We start from the raw sequence: 17167 nt of genomic DNA on the forward strand, positions 1-17167 counted from the left end.
CTTTAATATCCCGATTGAAAACTAATAATGTTAGAGCCCTCAGCCTCACCAGAACAGTCACTGAAATGTATGACATGTTCAATCATCCGGTCATGATTCAGGAAAACTAGTAACAAGTGAAGAACTTCTTGAACTTTATTGATGAAATAATATCATCAGGCTGCTTCTGTTGTGCATCAGATTTATGTCAAGAAAGTAATTGTTGAATAAAACACTCACTGCCTCCAAGTTCCATGTTTATTTGGCATCCAACAAAAAAATCCATTAAAAGCTTTAAGAATTAACATTTTGCACCATCACCAAAAACAAAATTTCTCCCACTAAAAATGTAAAACTAGAACGTCGAGATTTCTAAAATGCAAGCATTAGGGGTGGGAAGTGAATACATATTAGACAAGCAACTGCTTCTAACAGGCAAGTCAAAAAGGCAGAAAGCTACTTCTACATTTTGGTCTAAAGAATGACTGAAAATAGTTACAAAGCACAATACAGACTAAAGATGCACACTGAAGAAAAAGACTCAGGTTCTCTCTCATCTAAGTGATTTCACCTTTACCTGTCTGATCTAAGCTTACAAATAAACCATCCAAAACTATTCCACATGACAGGACCCACAAAAGCACAGAAGACCTTTCTGAGAAAGCAACTCTATTAAATTTCTTATTTTGGGATATCTGACACTTCAGAGATGTGTCAAAGTCCTTACTGTTAATCAAAGTACTGTTTGAATATTGTTTTCCACTTCAATTTCTTTTCATTTCAGGTTTCATGTGGTTGTCCATGTAGCCTTAAGGAATCCTGTTGAGCCTTCATTTTATCATTCCTGCCCAAACCTGTAACCAACTGGCCAATCAGAGTCACAACACCATTTAGGAAAAGATTAGAGAAAAAAACAAGTGTGGCCATGTAAATGCCCCATCCATCTGAGCTTTAGCCCCGGTGAAGTCCCACCCACAGCATGTCAGCTGTGTGCTTCAGAGGGAAACAGCTCACTTCCTGCTTCATCCTGCCCTCAGATGGAGTTTGATTGGCTCAACAGGATGAAGTGATGTTTATGGGTAAAACTTGATTGTGAACTAGGCAGGTGAGGGGGGAAGGTATTTTCAAGTTGAGGGTGATGAGGCCTTTGCCCTCCTTCCCCCCTCCCCCATTCGGCGCTGCTTTGCCTTGTCAAACCCCGGAAAGGAAGGTGGGGCCCACTAAGCGCTGTGTTAGCCCGATCGCCGATGGTTGGGGGAGTGTGGTTGCAGCGGTGCTACGAGGTCACCTCCCCTTTTTGGGTGACCAGGAGTCTGGTACGGCGGACTAAGCATCCGCTTCCCACTTCCTCCCCCCAGTGTGGCCTGGTGCTGCTGTTCCGACACCCCAGACCCGCTGGACTCAGGTGGATCTCCAAGCCTTCGCTGGACCAAAGACATGAAGCAGCCTAGCATTCACACCCAGGCAGTCCAACCCTCATACAGCTGGGCCAGGTTGTCCATGTTGGTGGCCTCTTTGATGATAAAGTCCACCTGCAACAGCAACAGTTATGGAAACATGGTTTACAATCAGTCCAATACATCTTCTCTCCTTTACCACAGTCAGCATCTACACTGCTGCACTCTGTTGCATATGTGAGTTAAGGGTCCAAATGTAAAAAGTTGTTTGGGAATAGTGGTGAGCGACACAGAGATCTGACACAGCGGTTGGCAAATTGTTGAAATGCCCTAAGCTCCAAATTTATCATCATAAAATAACAGTGTAAAATATTCAGTTAGCAGCTCATTTCATATTTTCACTGGTTAAAATGACAAAGACCATATGAGCCGTTTCTAGCTAATGGAAAGTAACCTGATCCCATTAAATTAAACTTGGTTGTTGAATTGATTTGTGTGCTCTCTGCAAGGCGGTGTCTGTGCTTGACCAAAGATCTTTTGAGTGAAATCTGTCTGTGGTTGAACTGAACGGAAGCCATGTGTTCAGTCAACAGTCAACTGTCCACATGTAGTGTTCCAGCTTGGTTATTCTGTTACTGTAGGTATTTGAATACAAATAACACGTTTACCTGAATAAATGGTTTTAAACTCATCTGTTAACTTTATGTTACCTTCTGATTATGTGTACCATGATGATTCCAAATAAATGCCATAAGATTTGGACTTTAAATTGACTTGATTTAACTTCCTAAGATCCAAAATCTTGCTACTGCTCTTTTAGACTCTTAAACTGTGTCTAGTGATGTGCCCTGATTTCTAATCTCGGCAAAGCCAAAACTGAAAAAAGTGACACAAAGAAAATGGGATAGGATTTTTCAGGGAATATATAGATATCACACTCTCGTAAAATCAAAGAGATTATCTGGACCACAAGTTTCTTATAGTGCCAAGAGGCTTCTGGTGAGGTGAAAACGAATCCCAGCTGTCTCCTAATTATCTGTCCCATCAACAAATCTGCTGCATATGAGCAAATACACAAAGGGATGCACTGCTGTGCATCCGTATGTGTGTGTGCAACACTGATGCATGATTCAGTGGGCTAGGTCATAAAAAATGTAATTCTGGTAAATAGTAGATGCAGGTGGGTGAAATAATAGATGCTGATTGAGGTAAACAAACTGCTCAAAAAAATTAAGGGAACTCTTGATCATTCCACCGTAACACCAAGTCAGTTAAACTTCAGGGATCAGAGGCAAAAGCAAGACAACCCACAAAAACAAAATGGTTTTGCCATAGATGGCCACAGACAGTTGCTCTCTCCTTATCCTTCCTGACTCAATCTTCTCTAGTTTTGTGTTCTGCATGAGGCATGCTATCAGTAGTATAAACCTGCCCAATCAGGTTGCACAGGTAGTCCAACTCCTCCTGGATGGCACATCCGTATGCTGTTGCAAGAGGGTTTGCTGTGTTTTCCCAGCACAGTCTCTTGAGCATTGAGGAGGTATCAGGAGACCAGCCATTTCACAGGGAGAGCTTGACAATGCTGTAGAAGGGCATCAACCCAGCAGCAGGACCAGTATCTGATCCTTCGTGTGAGGAAGACACGAGGAGCACTAACAGAGCTCTACAAAATTACCTCCGGCAGGCTACTGGTGTGCATGTTTCTTACCAAACCGTCAGACACAGATTCCATGAGGGTGGCATGAGGGCCTGACGTCCTCTAGTGTGACCTGTGCTCATAGCATAGCACTGTGCAACTAGACTGGCTTTCGCAAAATAACACCAGAATTGGTGAACGTTATGAGGCCTGTAACATCATCCGGCATGATCGGTTTGGTGGAGGGTCGGTAATGGTCTGGGGAGGCATATCCTTGGAGGGTTGCACAGAACTCCATGGCATAGCCAACAGTACCCCTAGTGCAGGCGCCTTGTGGCCAGAGTGCATAGGCTAGATGGCATTAATATCACTGACTGACCCCCTTGCAACTGAGTACCTGTAGGACTTTATGTATCTATGCATCCAACGCCCCCAGGTCTTGGAGGAGATCCCCAGGACACCATCCACCTACACATCAGGAGTGCATAAAGGCTATTCTATCGGATAAGTCACTTTCAGCTGCCTCAAGATAGCAATGCGGCAACAATGTGAACCAACCACAGTTTAAGACCTACACACCTGGGTGCACAGATGCAAGCACATTTGCTACATGCGCAACGTGTGCTGGGAGAGATGCGTCCATTGGAAATAGCTAATAGCTAAAAGGTAGGAACCCTGAGAATCTCCTTGATATTTAAATGGAACTTTTTTTTAAATTTTGCACAGTATCAAGACTTATATGCATAGCTTGTCTACGTTTTTTACTCTGTGTGGCTGATGCACTCCGTGGTAAATTTGGCCCATTTGTTTTGAGTTGAATCTTTGATCTGCAGTGTGTGCTTCAAGGCTGCTGTTCATTATCATCATCATCATCATCATCATTATTATTATTATTATTATTATTATTATTATTATTATTATTATTATTATTATTATTATTATTATTATTATTATACGAACAAGAGAAAAAGGTTTACTAATAAGGATTATTCTAGTTTACACAAAAGAAAAAGTTGCATTCAAATATGAAAACTGACAAGGCTTGATCTGCCATGGATTCTGTCTGGATTGTTACCTGCTCTGTGACGCTCATCCTCCTGTTAGGATCGATGTCTCTGCCCTCCAGCTTGGCTTTCACTCTCTTCCACACACTGACCGCATAAGAGTTCCTCTCCTGGACAGCTGTAGCAAGCAGCCAGTTAAGAGGAGTGTTAGGGGACAGTTGTATTTATTTCCCGCCAATTCACAACAAAAGATATCACATGCCAATTTTGAATTTGGGGCATGTTTTTTTGTCCTACTTTTTGTGTAATAATGCCTGTGTAACATCAACCCTGTCATGCACAGTCAAGTTTTATCATAATTTTTTTTCATGACAACCTGACCTGTCAGAATGCTTCAGGGATGTCACATGAATGCGTTAATGTTAATCAAATGTCCATATAGACAAAGTAAAAAACAAAGGGGAAACAAAAAAATAACAAAGTTGAAACACTTATTGATGGTTTCACTCCCACATACTTAGAAACACCCACCTCTAGCTGCAACAACCCAAAACTGTCTGATAGTAGAAAAGTTAATTCATCTTTTTTTTTTTTTTTAACCAAGGTCCTGTGTCTGCCTGTTCATTGGCAGAAACTGTCTGTAGTCTAGTCGCTGTTTTTGTATTTGTTCAACATTTTACTCAATGTGTTTTTAAGTCACACTTGGGTATAGCTTGAAGTTGATACACATGCACAGGCAAAACAATAAGACCAGCATAAAGTGTGAAAAACAGTACCTCGTCCTGTTTTGGGGTCACGTATGGCCCTCTTTGGGCTGGGGTTGAGGCCTTTGCTGTTCATCAGCAGAGTGCTGGGCGGAGTATCAGTGGGGGTACCCAGGTTACGTGGTAGAGCCTTACGTGCATTCTGGGACATTGAGTCAGACTGGGTCTTTATTCCACTGCACCTAACAGCTGAAGTCAAAGCACATATGACATGGTGTAAGAGAAAACAGCAAACACACTTTAATTGGTATTACATACATAAAATATAGATAGATAACAAGCATGAAATCTATGTCCTACATGTTTGAAGCGTGGCTATAAAGTTTGTATATTTCTCCCTGTGGTTAGCCTGAATTCAGTCAGTATTGAGTATGTTTTTTAATCAAAAAGTTCTAGGAATTATAGAGCCACAGGAACTAACCAAGGAACTGAACCCGGAACTGAGAGTCCCCTTTTGGATTTCTGGAAAAGCCCTATTACAGGTCCGTCACCATTTGAAAGTGCAAAGTATTTAGTCCCTGACCCCCTGGTTTTCACTGGGTATTAAATTGTGAATAGATAAGTCCCTCCAGTGCACCATGCCTGGAGTATATAAATATTTCTTCAGATTAAGATGTTTTGACAGAAATTTTGATATTTTGTTCTGCTGTGAGAACTGCTCAACACTGGGATCCTTTGTTAGTGAAAGGAATCTACTGCTCTAAGCTAAGAAGGAAGCTGCACAACTCTTACAGCCACATTTAAAGACCATATGGCTAAGGGCAAAATGTGTATATTCTTTAAGTACCTGCTGCAAAGCTCGTTTGTGCTGCAGAAACCGGACTGGTACATTCACTGTCTCTGTCCGTCACCAGCGGGGAGGCAAAGCCCACCAGGCCATTGTACACACTGTAGTGATGCACACACAGAATATAACAAAGGATTTAGACAGGAGAATGAAGTGTTGGTATGAGAGCATATGCTTCTGTGAGTGTGAGTACCTCTGGCTCTGGGAGTGCAGTTCCTTCAGGGTAGCAGGGATCTCCTCCAGCAGTTCAAGCTGCTCCTGGCTGCGAGGCTGCCCACTGGCCTGGACCACTGTGAATAAGACCAGCTGGATGTTGTCCTGCCAAGCTTTGTACTCCAACAGGAAGTGACGCACGCTGCCCTCATATGCCACCTCTTCACCATCCGTCAATGCTGCCTCCTCATCCTGTATGATAAAATTAACACGGAAGACTACTGGGTTACAGCTGAAACCAAAGCATGGGTCAAGATGACACTCAACTGCTTACTGTAGAAAGAATGTATATTCTGAAACACGCAGCTATTTGACATTAGCCCCTTTTACACAGCGACACCGCATTAACTCTGGAGCGGTGGTTTATCAATTGTCCGCAGATGGTGAATCACACAAAGCGAAGCATCTCCACCTTTCCATGTGTAATTCACATAGAAAGCCGGCGCTGCGGCTCCTAAAGAGGCGTGGTGGTAGACGTCATGATGATGTGTGTGTTTTCAAGGCGTTTCCCTGGTGTCCTGCTGTCAATCTAAACCCGTGGATGGTTTATAATCATATGGATGCTGTTATAATGTGATGTGATCGAGATCCTGACCCACCAAACATCTTGGAAAGTGATGAAGTTACGTTTTTTGCGCTAAATTACATAATTAGGCTACATAATCGCCATCAGTAAACTGGAAGCTGTCTGTCCAGCCGCCCGAGACGGAGGCTGTTTTCTGAAGTCTGAAGTCTCAGTCCGGAGGGCTGACCGTCGCGGTGATTTATTTTCATCACAAACACTTGGTGAGTTAAAGATTTTTGCCAGTGACAGACGCTGTTTTTCGGGCAGAAATGTGACGAAGAGTTGGTAGGACGGGCGGGAGGACAGACGCAGTACAGCTGTGGTATTTTTTTCCTCATATGAATTGCCAAAGACAGTTACAGTTACTACGTTACTTTTGTTTGATCATGTAACGCTACTTCGTGGGAAATTTCTCTGTATTAAGTTGAGTGAAGGACCTGTGTAGTTAACCGACCGTCTGATCGACACGCCCCCGCTCCGCGCTGCCAGCTTATCCGTTCACACTGGTTCGGTTCACCAATAATGCTGCCCTGATACTAACTCCAGAGGCGGACCAGCGCTGGAGCGAAATTTCACCCCTCGCCGCATCTGAAACTTTCACACAGAGGATGCAAGAATTGGCGCAGGATCCCCTCATGCAAATGGCAGTGTGAATGGGGCTATTAACTCAAAGTACTCAGAACTTTCATTTTACCGTGTTAAAAACATTATTCAAAATTGATTAAAGGTACTTTTTTGTACTTTTTCTACAAATACCCAAAACAAACAAAGAAAAACAAATGACACATCTTTTTGCAAGTGTATTTAAAAATCCTGTGTGTTTGTGAAGTAACTGGGGCACCGGGTTTACCTTAGCCATGGCTCTCAGCAGGTGCTTGACGTCAGCCAGTTGGCGGTTGTGGTTGGACAGAATAGTCTTAATTGAGTCGACCAAGAGCTGCAGTGTCTCTCCACAGGTCTCCAGCTGCTGCTCCCGTGCCTCCTGAGCCCTTCGCTCAACACTTAGCTCTTCCTCCAGCTGTCTTTGGGCACAGCTCAGCCAATCAGGAGTGCCAATGGGCAGGTCTAACACTGGACTCTGTCATGATCGATAAAGAACTTAAGGTACAAACCTGGTGTAATATGCTAATGCTTTCAATTGTAAAGAGAAAGCAAGATATAAAAAAATATCCTGTTTTGTACTTTTACAAACACTTAAACATCAGAGATACGCAATTTCATTTATAAAATAATGAATCGTCTACTTAAATCCAAAACTATATTAATCTAGAAACATATTAAACTTCTGATGTTGTTGAAAAGTTAAGCCTCATATTTTTGGGAGGAATAGACTGTCAAGGTCAAAGGTCAAACCCACCAGTCTATGCAATAGCTGGAGCTCCAGTGGTGAAACAGTGCTGCTAAACTGGGCAGCATAAGAACAGGTTTGCTGGCAGCGCTTAAGCAGCTCAAACAGTGCAGCATCCATGTTGATGGCCTCTGGAGATCGGGTTCGAAGGCCTTCAAAGTTCAGGATGGTAGAGCACAAGAAGGTAACCTGCAATGAAGACAGCATAGACACTTGAAACTTTCTTTAGCAAGTGCTGCAGCTGGTAAGAAATAGTCACTAAAGTTTTACAAATAGGCCCTTGTTCTTGATCAAGGCAGTGGTGGTACCTGGCTGGTGCGCTGATTTTCTCTGGCCACCATGGCACGTCTCTCCCTGATGGTTATCTCAAAGTCTTGCAGGACGGGTGCTAGAGCCGGATTAGCTCCGCCAGCCCACTTCAGTCGCTGCTCAATGCTAGCCTCCAGCGATGAAAGCTTCTCCTGAGGACACCAGCAAACAAACCAAAATTCTTGTCAAAAGAGGACAGTCTTATAGTGGTATCAGAGGACATGATACACCCTTCTGGTTTGATTTTTGCAGAGACATTCATATTCAGGGTGTCCGCGGGGTTGTAAAAGGTACTAAAAGGTAGTAAATTAAATTAGTAAAAATGAAGGCCATTAAAAAGTATTAAAAAGTAATAAACGTCATCTGACGATGTATTAAATTTTCGAACCACTATCCACCTATGAGTTTTTTTTCCATTGGTGGTAGGTGCAGGCCTAAATCGAGTGAATTGATTTATATAAATTATATGTGCGAGTAGGACCTGAGAGGTATTGATGATTTGACATCAGACAGTGTGCGACGTGGTTATTTGCGGCTCCAGACTGCGACCAAGTGGTGGCATTTTGCGACCGGTAGTGGAAGGGAACCAAAGCGAATCAAAGAATCTGGAATCTAGAATGACAGGTGGCAGGCCAATGTGTGTTGGCAAGTTGCTAATGTGTGGAGGGGGAGGGTCCGAAAGTTGTTCCGAGCGCAGAAGGAGAAGGTTTCACTTTCAGCAAACAATGTCGAAAGGAACTCCATGATTCCACCAGATACGTGTCCGCTGCGTGTTGGAGCTTTCACTTTAGATAATGTCTTCACTTCCACCAGGTCCGCAGTGCAGATACGCAGGACGTCTATTTTGGCCGATGCCGGAGCAGGACGCAGCAAATCAGCTGAATATAGCACTGAGCAGACAGGAAGTCACTCACTGAAACAACAATATAATATCTGGTTACTTTTCAAAATAAAACACTCCATGTTAACACCAGCACACAAATCTCAAAAAAGAGACAAACACAAGCGCTTCTAGTAATCTTTCAGTCAGGAACACTTTGTGTTGTTGTTTTTACAACACATACTGCAACACTGCAAAACTGGATCGAAGCAGTAACGCACCGGACACAAATCTGGTGGCATCTCTGGGTTATTTTCTCCCCGATAAGCCTAGAAGTGTGCCAGAGTCAATTCAGTCGTAATTCAGAGGATGAGTCCAAGTCTGAAGACAGGAGAGTGGTGAAAACGGGCAGAAAATAATGTTTTTGTGATGAATGAGTGCGCAAATTTGACTGGTTAAGGTCTCAGTGAGACAAATTCCATGAACCGCAGATTTTGCAGTCGATACCCCCAGCATGTGGGGAACACGAAATCTGCAGGTCATGCTGGCACTACACAGTTAAAACATAACACAGGTCAAACACAGTGCTAGTCTAAGTGATAAAATATGCCGTCACCTGTACTCCGATGAAAATGCAACTCCACTGTTAGTTGCATTTAGAAGACAAGAGGATCATAATCAGTGCGCTGAGGAAGGCAAATTAATATTGTGTTGGTCTTAAAAAATATTGTGAAGGTATTAAAAGGTATTAAATTCAACTTAAGAATTTCTGTATACCCTGATAATGCAGCAGGATAATGAGCCCAAACACAACTCAGCGCTCTGTAACAACTACTAGGAGACCAAAGAAACCAAGAAGTCCTAAATGTCATGGACTTACCTCCACCAGCCACGCTGAACACTTATGGGGGCATTTAAAGAATGAGAAAGCCAAGCTTTCTGTGACATCACAAAAAGCTTTCTGGGTCACTGTCAAATCATGCTGGGATAACATGAGTCATCAGGTTTTAAACAAACTTCTGGAGTCAATGCCAGCTTCAGCGTATGCTGTCATTAAACCAAGAGTGGTGCCAACATATTCTCAATGTCATGGATTTTTTTCACTGATTAAATTTTTTCACTCAAATTGCGAAGCTTATTTTATTCCTTTGAAATTAAAAAAATAAAATAAAAAGCATATTGAAAACAAATGCAAAATAAAGGTATTTGGTAAGGTGGTCCTCACACTTTTACCCTACTGTTACAGAATAGAATACCCTTATTGTCATTGTACATGTACAATGAACTTAAGGAATAAATCTAAAATTAAAGCTGCAAGCAGCGAGTCGGGGCACGCTGCTTTCAGGGCTTGTTCATGCAACAAAGTATTTTTTTGGCCATTGTAAGGCTTTATTGATAGTACAGCTTAAGACTAGACAGGAAACAGGATGAGAGAAAGGGGCGTGACACGCAGCAAGGCGTAAGCAAAAGCTTTTGATAACTTTTCATGTTCAAGGTCTCAGGGTGATACTGAGTGAATGTGAAGTCTGTGGTGTTCAATCTGTAGGAGGAGTTGGTTAAAGTACAAGGCATGGAAATGGATCAAAATGGGGTAAAATGGGAACTTTGAACCAGAATGGCCAACTTCCTGTTGGAGTGACAGTTTGGTACCCTGTTTTTTGTGCGTCTGGTCATGATACATAATGCATACCGAATGTCATTTATGTATATGCATGCAGGAGGCGGGGCTTGGATTTTTTATATTTCAGGGGGCGCTATAGAGTCCCCTGGTAACACCTTTCGTCAGCTATCGTCAGGAGTGCATTGGCAATAATTGTATCAGGTTTCGTGTTAATCCAACCTACTGATGTGGAGATATAAAATACTTCAATTTAAAGAGCGCCACCTAGTGGTTATCGGCCAAAATTTTGTACAGAGCCTTAGGGGCTCATGGGGAAGTAGTTTCATGTCATTTAGACACACCAATGTGGGGATATGCAACACTTCCTGTTTGGAACAAAATCTGCAGGAAGTTGTCATTTAATAACTTCAGTATTGTTTGAAATATCAAAATTCTTTTGATAACTTTTTGTCAGAAGGGTTCACAGATGCTGTGTGCAAAGTTTGGTGACCTACAACATGAGATTCAGCACAATTCAGGGAACGCGTGGATATAAGGTTTTTGAATCTGCGATAAAGTATATGGCAGTTATAAGCCAAAATGCACTTTCCTTGATTATAGCGCCACCTAGTGGTGGAAATTCACAACGACAATAGATTATGAAAATTTTCACAAAGTTTAGTGAGTTTTGGGGTATTTTCAGGCAGTGAAAAATGCGATCATTTGGGACAAAAAAGTTGTCACTACAAAAACAATAGGGAGCTTGCAGGTCGAGCAGGCCCTAATAATTCTAAAAACTTTTAAATATAAGCATACCCTGCAGTTTGCTTATCGACCTGGCATTGGTGTGGATGACGCTGTCATCTACCTGCTGCACAGGTCACTTTCACACCTGGAGAGCACCGGGAGCACTTTGAGAGACATGTTTTTTGACTTCTCCAGTGCTTTCAACACAATCCATCCATCATTGCTCAGGGGGAAGCTGGAAGGAGCGGGAGTCGACTGCCACCTGGCTGCATGGACCACCGACTACCTCACAAACAGACCGCAGTATGTGAGGCTCCGTGACTGTGTGTCTGATGTGGTAGTCTGCAGCACAGGAGCTCCACAGGGTACAGTGCTCTCTCCTTTCCTCTATATACTCTTTACATCAGACTTCAGTTATAACACTGACAACTGCCACCTCCAGAATTTCTCTCGCAACTTTGTTGCCTGGCGCGAACTGAACCACCTGTGCATCAACGCCAGCAAGACAAGGAGGTGGTGATCGATTTCAGGAGGAAGGCTCCCTTAAACTGCGGCCGGTGAGCATCCAGGGTTTGGACATTGAAAACGTCGAGGAGTACAAATACCTGGGTGTTCACATAAACAAAAAACTGGACTGGACACACAACACAGATGTCTCGTACAAGAAGGGCCAAAGTCGTCTCCATCTGCTGAGGAGACTGAGGTCCTTTGGTGTGTGCAGGACACTGTTAAAAACCTTCTATGATTCTGTGGTAGCATCAGCGATCTTCTACGCTGTGGTAGCTCAGAGAGGGACAGGAAGAGACTCAACAAGCTGGTGAAAAGGGCTGGCTCAGTCTTGGACTGTCCTCTGGACTCCATTAAGGAGGTGGGTGAGAGGAGGATGTTAGCACAAGCTGACTTCAATTATGGACAACCCCTCTCACCCACTATATGAGACTGTGGGGGCCTTAAGCAGCTCCTTCAGCAATAGACTGCTTCACCCACGGTGTAAAAAGGAATGCTTCTGCAGGTCATTCATTCCAACTGCTGTCAGACTGTTTAACACCAATAACACTTAACGTAGCACCATAAGCACCTACTTATCCAAGTATTCATATTCATAATTATACACTGAGTCTGTTTATCTTCAAACACTGTATTTAAACACTGTATTTATTTATGCATCCAACCTTCAACAATGCAATACTCTGACACTTTATTTGAATGTATATAATGCACATTTTTGCCTCCTGTATATAATGCACATATTCTATATTTTATCTTTTCTCTCTTATCTAAATCTTTTTTTAGTATTTTTTAGTGTTTTAAGTCTTGTACTTATTGTATGTCTGTCTACCTACTACAGTGACAAGTGAATTTCCCAGATGTGGGATGAATAAAAGTCATATATCCAAAGGTTTGCCAAAGTAACGTTATGCGCACATCTGCGTTCTTCCACAAATTGTGCTCTGAAGTAAAAAATAAAAATAAATCAGGTTTGGGTCTACGTTCAAAATTGCCAGTCCCAATCAGTGGAAAAACAGCCCCGATATCGGCCCCGATCCTGATCCTGCAGATCGGCTCGGGACATCCCTAGTGAGGACCTTTGAATGATGGATTAATCAAATGCAGGATGTGAATGTGGTGTCATTCTGACCTGAATAGAGACGATGGCTCCCTCGTCCTGACTCAGCTTATACAGCTTCTTCTTCATGTTGCTGAGGATGACAGAGCGCGGAGGAATGCTGACACTCAGAGGCTGATTACTGGGGCCAAGAATGTCCTCATGCTGCCACTGTCAATAGACACAAACAAAACCACACAGCAGAAGTGCATTCATTATTTTCTTCAACTTTATTAGATGCGTGACCTGAATACAAAGTGGAGATCACATTTATGTCGAGTTATAATTAATGTCAACATGATCTGCTGACAAGCAACCATTAAAAACAAAAATAAAAGTCCTCAGGCTTCAAATCTTACTGATATGCAATAAAGGAGTTTTTTTTAAATGGGTGTTGGTTATCTACCATACAAATTTTTTTTTTAAAGTATTTTTTTGGCCTTTCATTTATTGGTAGTACAGTTGAAGAGATGACAGGAAACCAGGTGAGAAAGAGGGGGAGTGACACGCAGCAAAGGGACCCAGGCTGGTCAAACCCGGGTCCACTGCAGCGAGGACAAAACCTCTGCACATGGGACGCCCAACTGAGCTAAACGGCGCCCCTACGATACCATTTTAACCTAGGGTTTCTGGAGGTTTAAACAAGCCAATTTTAAGACATTTTAAGACCTTTAAGAAAAATAACTGTACAGTCACACATGGAAGGTTGTGCTGAAAATAATGACACCAAGTAAATAATTTTTAAGGTGAAATATAATGGCAAAATCAAAAAGTCAAAAACGGCCAATTATACCCTGGAATATCGGATTTCACAACAAACCTAAATATCCCTGACGCCCCACCTTCAAACACAGCCTCATTTGGCCATCCATGAAAAAGCTACTTAACCTCCCACTTTTCTATAGGAATACATTTTTCTTATGGGCACTGCACTAGTTACTTATAAAGCAAATATAAATTGTTGTTTGCTAAATTTGTGCATATGTTTTTGAAATGTACAAAGTTATGTAACTATTTACATTTAAATGCATGCAATGCCTCAGCTCCTTCCAGCTGCACTGCCTGCTCCACATTCAGCAGTCTGCTCGTTGTTTTGACTCACAACACAAAAAAATGACTACACTACACACTAAACACACTACACCTAACACTGCATAACACACTAACTATACACTCCAAACACGCTAAATGTCACAAATCCCTCAACTCTCAAAAGTCGCCATCTCCATCACGGTCACTGCTGCTGTCACTCTTTCGCCGCTGACCCTCCCACAACTTCCCCCTGTTCCTCAGCAACCAAATCTCCGCGTTTTGCCATATAATTTTGTGATTAGTTGGTATGGTGCCTTTTTCCACCAATAGGAACGTGTTTTTTTGCTTGTAAACACTTCCTGCTTGCGGACACTTTTGTGACAAAAGCCAGTTTGTACCGTTTCTTCCTGCACCAGACACAAAGCAAACGTGATGGCAATGTTCACGAAAAAGCGTGGCGGACATTATTTATCGTAAGTCTGGTTTTGGACGCGCTGGCGCGTCCGTCAACTCAGGAGGTGGGGCATGGGGGTGGGCTAGCAGCTAGCTACACACAAACATCCACAAATTCCGATTCCAGTTTGTTTGGCTGGCTTATCCGGATCTCCTCAGATCGGAACAGACTCGGTCTGGACTCGTACAGTCTCATTAATCCAGAACAGTCAGCTTACATGCACAGAACGGTACGAAACTGCCGGCAAAATCCTGGTCCAGCTCGCGCCGCTGCAGGTATAAATCTGCTTGTTTCTTAAGTTGTGTCTTGGGGTTGGGCTCTGCAGTGAGTGTGCAGTGCAGTGTGCTCTGGTGCGCACATGGCTATGGTGGACAATGATAGCGGAATTCGTTTAGTATTTATTAAATAATTTATTAACAGTATCTTTGTAGTCCAAACAAATCCAAGGTTGCACACTCTTCATCCACGCAGCAGACATGTTGAAAATCTCAGGTCAGTCTGATCCTGATCTGCAGAGATATTCTAGGCACACACACAGTGACACACAGACAGAGATTTCTTGCTTTTATAGAGAGATTAGTTTAACAAGTGATTACGTAGTTTTAGCTTAGCTTTTATCTGAGGATTTAATTTAATTCAGTTAACTATATTAACCCTGGTGTGTGTGTGTTTATGTGAGAAGTTCCACTCAGTTTATTCAAAAGTGGAAGATGAGAGGCTGCAGGAAAGGACAGGATGGGAGGGGCTGTCACATACCTCCCCTCACTTCAAACTGGAGGAGAGAGGTGTACAAGTTTTTACATCCAACTCTGTTGCCAAAATGTTTAGCAACGGTGTTCAAAATCCAAAGCACCTCCGCTTTCAAAGTCGGAGTTGAGCCGAAGATGGTTTGAATGTCGCTTGACTGCGGGACAGTGCAGAGTTTGGGTCGAGCAGAACTGGATGAACTTGGACCGGGAAGTGATAGTGTGACTTCGCTGGAGACTTTTAGAAGCTTATTGGTGTTTTTCTGATTTTGTCTGTGAGATAGGCCGGCACAATATGAGGAAAATTTGCGATGTACGCTAACACTGTTCAATACTGCGACGGTGATATAATTTGCGATAAATAAACAAATATTGAAGTTTGCATATTATTAACTGTACAGTTAATGATGGCTAACATTTTTTTTTTATTGTTCGTGTAAGTCTTTATGGTTGTATTGCAGGTGGTGATGGAGGTTGGTTGTGTTTCCTCACAAGTCGCAACAACTGCTCGGCATGTTTTACATAGTACCTGTGTTTGTAACACGTTGTCTCTCCTAAATCCAAACAAAGTCCATATAGCAGAAGTGCTGTTATGAGGCAACGCCGGGCGCTGAGTATTATGCTGGCTATTTCTGATTTGCGATATACACTATGTTTACTTGCACCCTGTTATGTTCATGTTTTGAGGCACATATTCATATCTTTATTTATTAAGTTTCCCATTTGGTGTATAATCAATTCCAACCCATATTTCCATTGTAGTAACATGTCATGTCTTCTGAACCCCAGTTTACCTCTTGGAACGTAAGAGGCTTAAACAAACTGGTCAAGCTTAAACAAGTAATGAGTAGGATTAAACAACTAAAAGCTAAGATAGTCTTTCTGCAGGAGACACATTTAACACCTAAGGATACAGTGAAATTGAGTAGGAGATGGTCAGGTCGAGTATTTTCGGCTTCATTCAGTTCTCACTCACGTGGGGTGGCCACTCTAATACATAACTCGCTACCTTTTCGTCTCATTAAGGTTGATGAAGACAGATTTGGGAGATACCTTATTATTCAGTGTGAAATTCTTTCAGTTAGGTTAAACCTTGTCAACTTATACGGACCTAATGATGACAATCCTTTTTTCAGAAATCTTTTTGTCCTTGGCTGATTTACCTGGTAGTTTCATCATTGGATGGAGAGTGCAGTTAAAATCTCCACCTGAGTTTGATAGATCCACAGGGATAAATAGCACCCATGCCCAGACAAGAAACGAGCTATTACAATATATAAAAGAATTCAATTTAACAGACTAATGGAGAAAAAACTACCCTGTTCAGTCGTCCTTCACATGTCATTCTGCCACCTGCCAAACATTCTCTAGAACTGATTACTTTTTGGTCTTGGCCTCTTTGGGGTCTACGGTCTACAATCTCAAGGAGCTGGTATGATAGCATTATATTTTCAGACCATGCTTTGGTGTCACTTAGTCTAAAGATGCCACAATCACTGCCACAGGGTGGTGCCTTCAGTCATTTTTGCTGAGGGATCCAGAATTTGAGGAGTTTATTAGGGCGCAAATTGATGATTACTTTAAAAGTAATACAACTCAAACATCAGCTACTATACGATGGGAAGCTTTTAAAGCATTCCTGAGAGGACAGATGATAAGTTTCACAAACTTTAAACATACATCTTGGAGGTTGGAGATGGAACAGTTAGAAAAAAAGATTAAAGAATTCTAATCAAAACATTTCGCAAATCCTTCCCAACAGTTATTGAAAGATCTTAATGAATTCAGAGCAAAATACAATGTTTTTATCTTTCAATAAAGCAATTAAAAGCCTGTTGAAATTGAAACAGTCCTATTATGAGCAGGGAGAAAAGGCCAGTAAACTCTTAGATTGGCGTGTTAAACAGTCTGAAACTGAAAGAACAATAAATACAATTCAGCTAGATGATAGTTCGGAGACTAGTGACCTCAAAGAAATCAACAAAGCTTTTAAAGGTTTCTATGAGAACTTATACAGCACAGATCTTTCACCCTCAGCTTTACAAAAACAAAAATAATTTTTAGATTCATTGAACATCAAACCTCTTGAAGAAAACTTAGATCACTTCTTCAGCTGATCTAAACCTTGACATAACCATTGAGGAACTGTCTGCGGCCACT

The 17167-nt window shown here is 42.1% G+C and overlaps 1 protein-coding gene across 6 annotated transcripts in view; it reads right to left on the minus strand.

Moving 5' to 3' along the window:
* Window positions 1-219: 219 nt before the first annotated feature.
* smg1 (SMG1 nonsense mediated mRNA decay associated PI3K related kinase) overlaps window positions 220-17167 on the minus strand; it is a 133706-nt gene continuing 116758 nt past the window's right edge. For 5 of the 6 annotated variants that reach the window (XM_030410385.1, XM_030410387.1, XM_030410382.1 and 2 more), the window contains 9 exons: window positions 12809-12946; window positions 8002-8154; window positions 7703-7882; window positions 7196-7423; window positions 5761-5972; window positions 5568-5668; window positions 4793-4969; window positions 4088-4194; window positions 220-1511 (listed from right to left, as the gene is read on the minus strand). In XM_030410385.1, coding sequence (XP_030266245.1) covers window positions 1434-1511; window positions 4088-4194; window positions 4793-4969; window positions 5568-5668; window positions 5761-5972; window positions 7196-7423; window positions 7703-7882; window positions 8002-8154; window positions 12809-12946 — 1374 coding nt within the window. In that variant the 3' untranslated portion in view covers window positions 220-1433. Of the gene's footprint in view, window positions 1512-4087; window positions 4195-4792; window positions 4970-5567; window positions 5669-5760; window positions 5973-6799; window positions 6940-7195; window positions 7424-7702; window positions 7883-8001; window positions 8155-12808; window positions 12947-17167 lie in introns of those variants that run through there. The other variant, XR_003983089.1, reaches the window with a different exon arrangement.

The sequence above is a fragment of the Sparus aurata genome, chromosome 24 (assembly GCF_900880675.1).
Source record: "Sparus aurata chromosome 24, fSpaAur1.1, whole genome shotgun sequence".
NCBI lineage: Eukaryota > Metazoa > Chordata > Actinopteri > Spariformes > Sparidae > Sparus > Sparus aurata.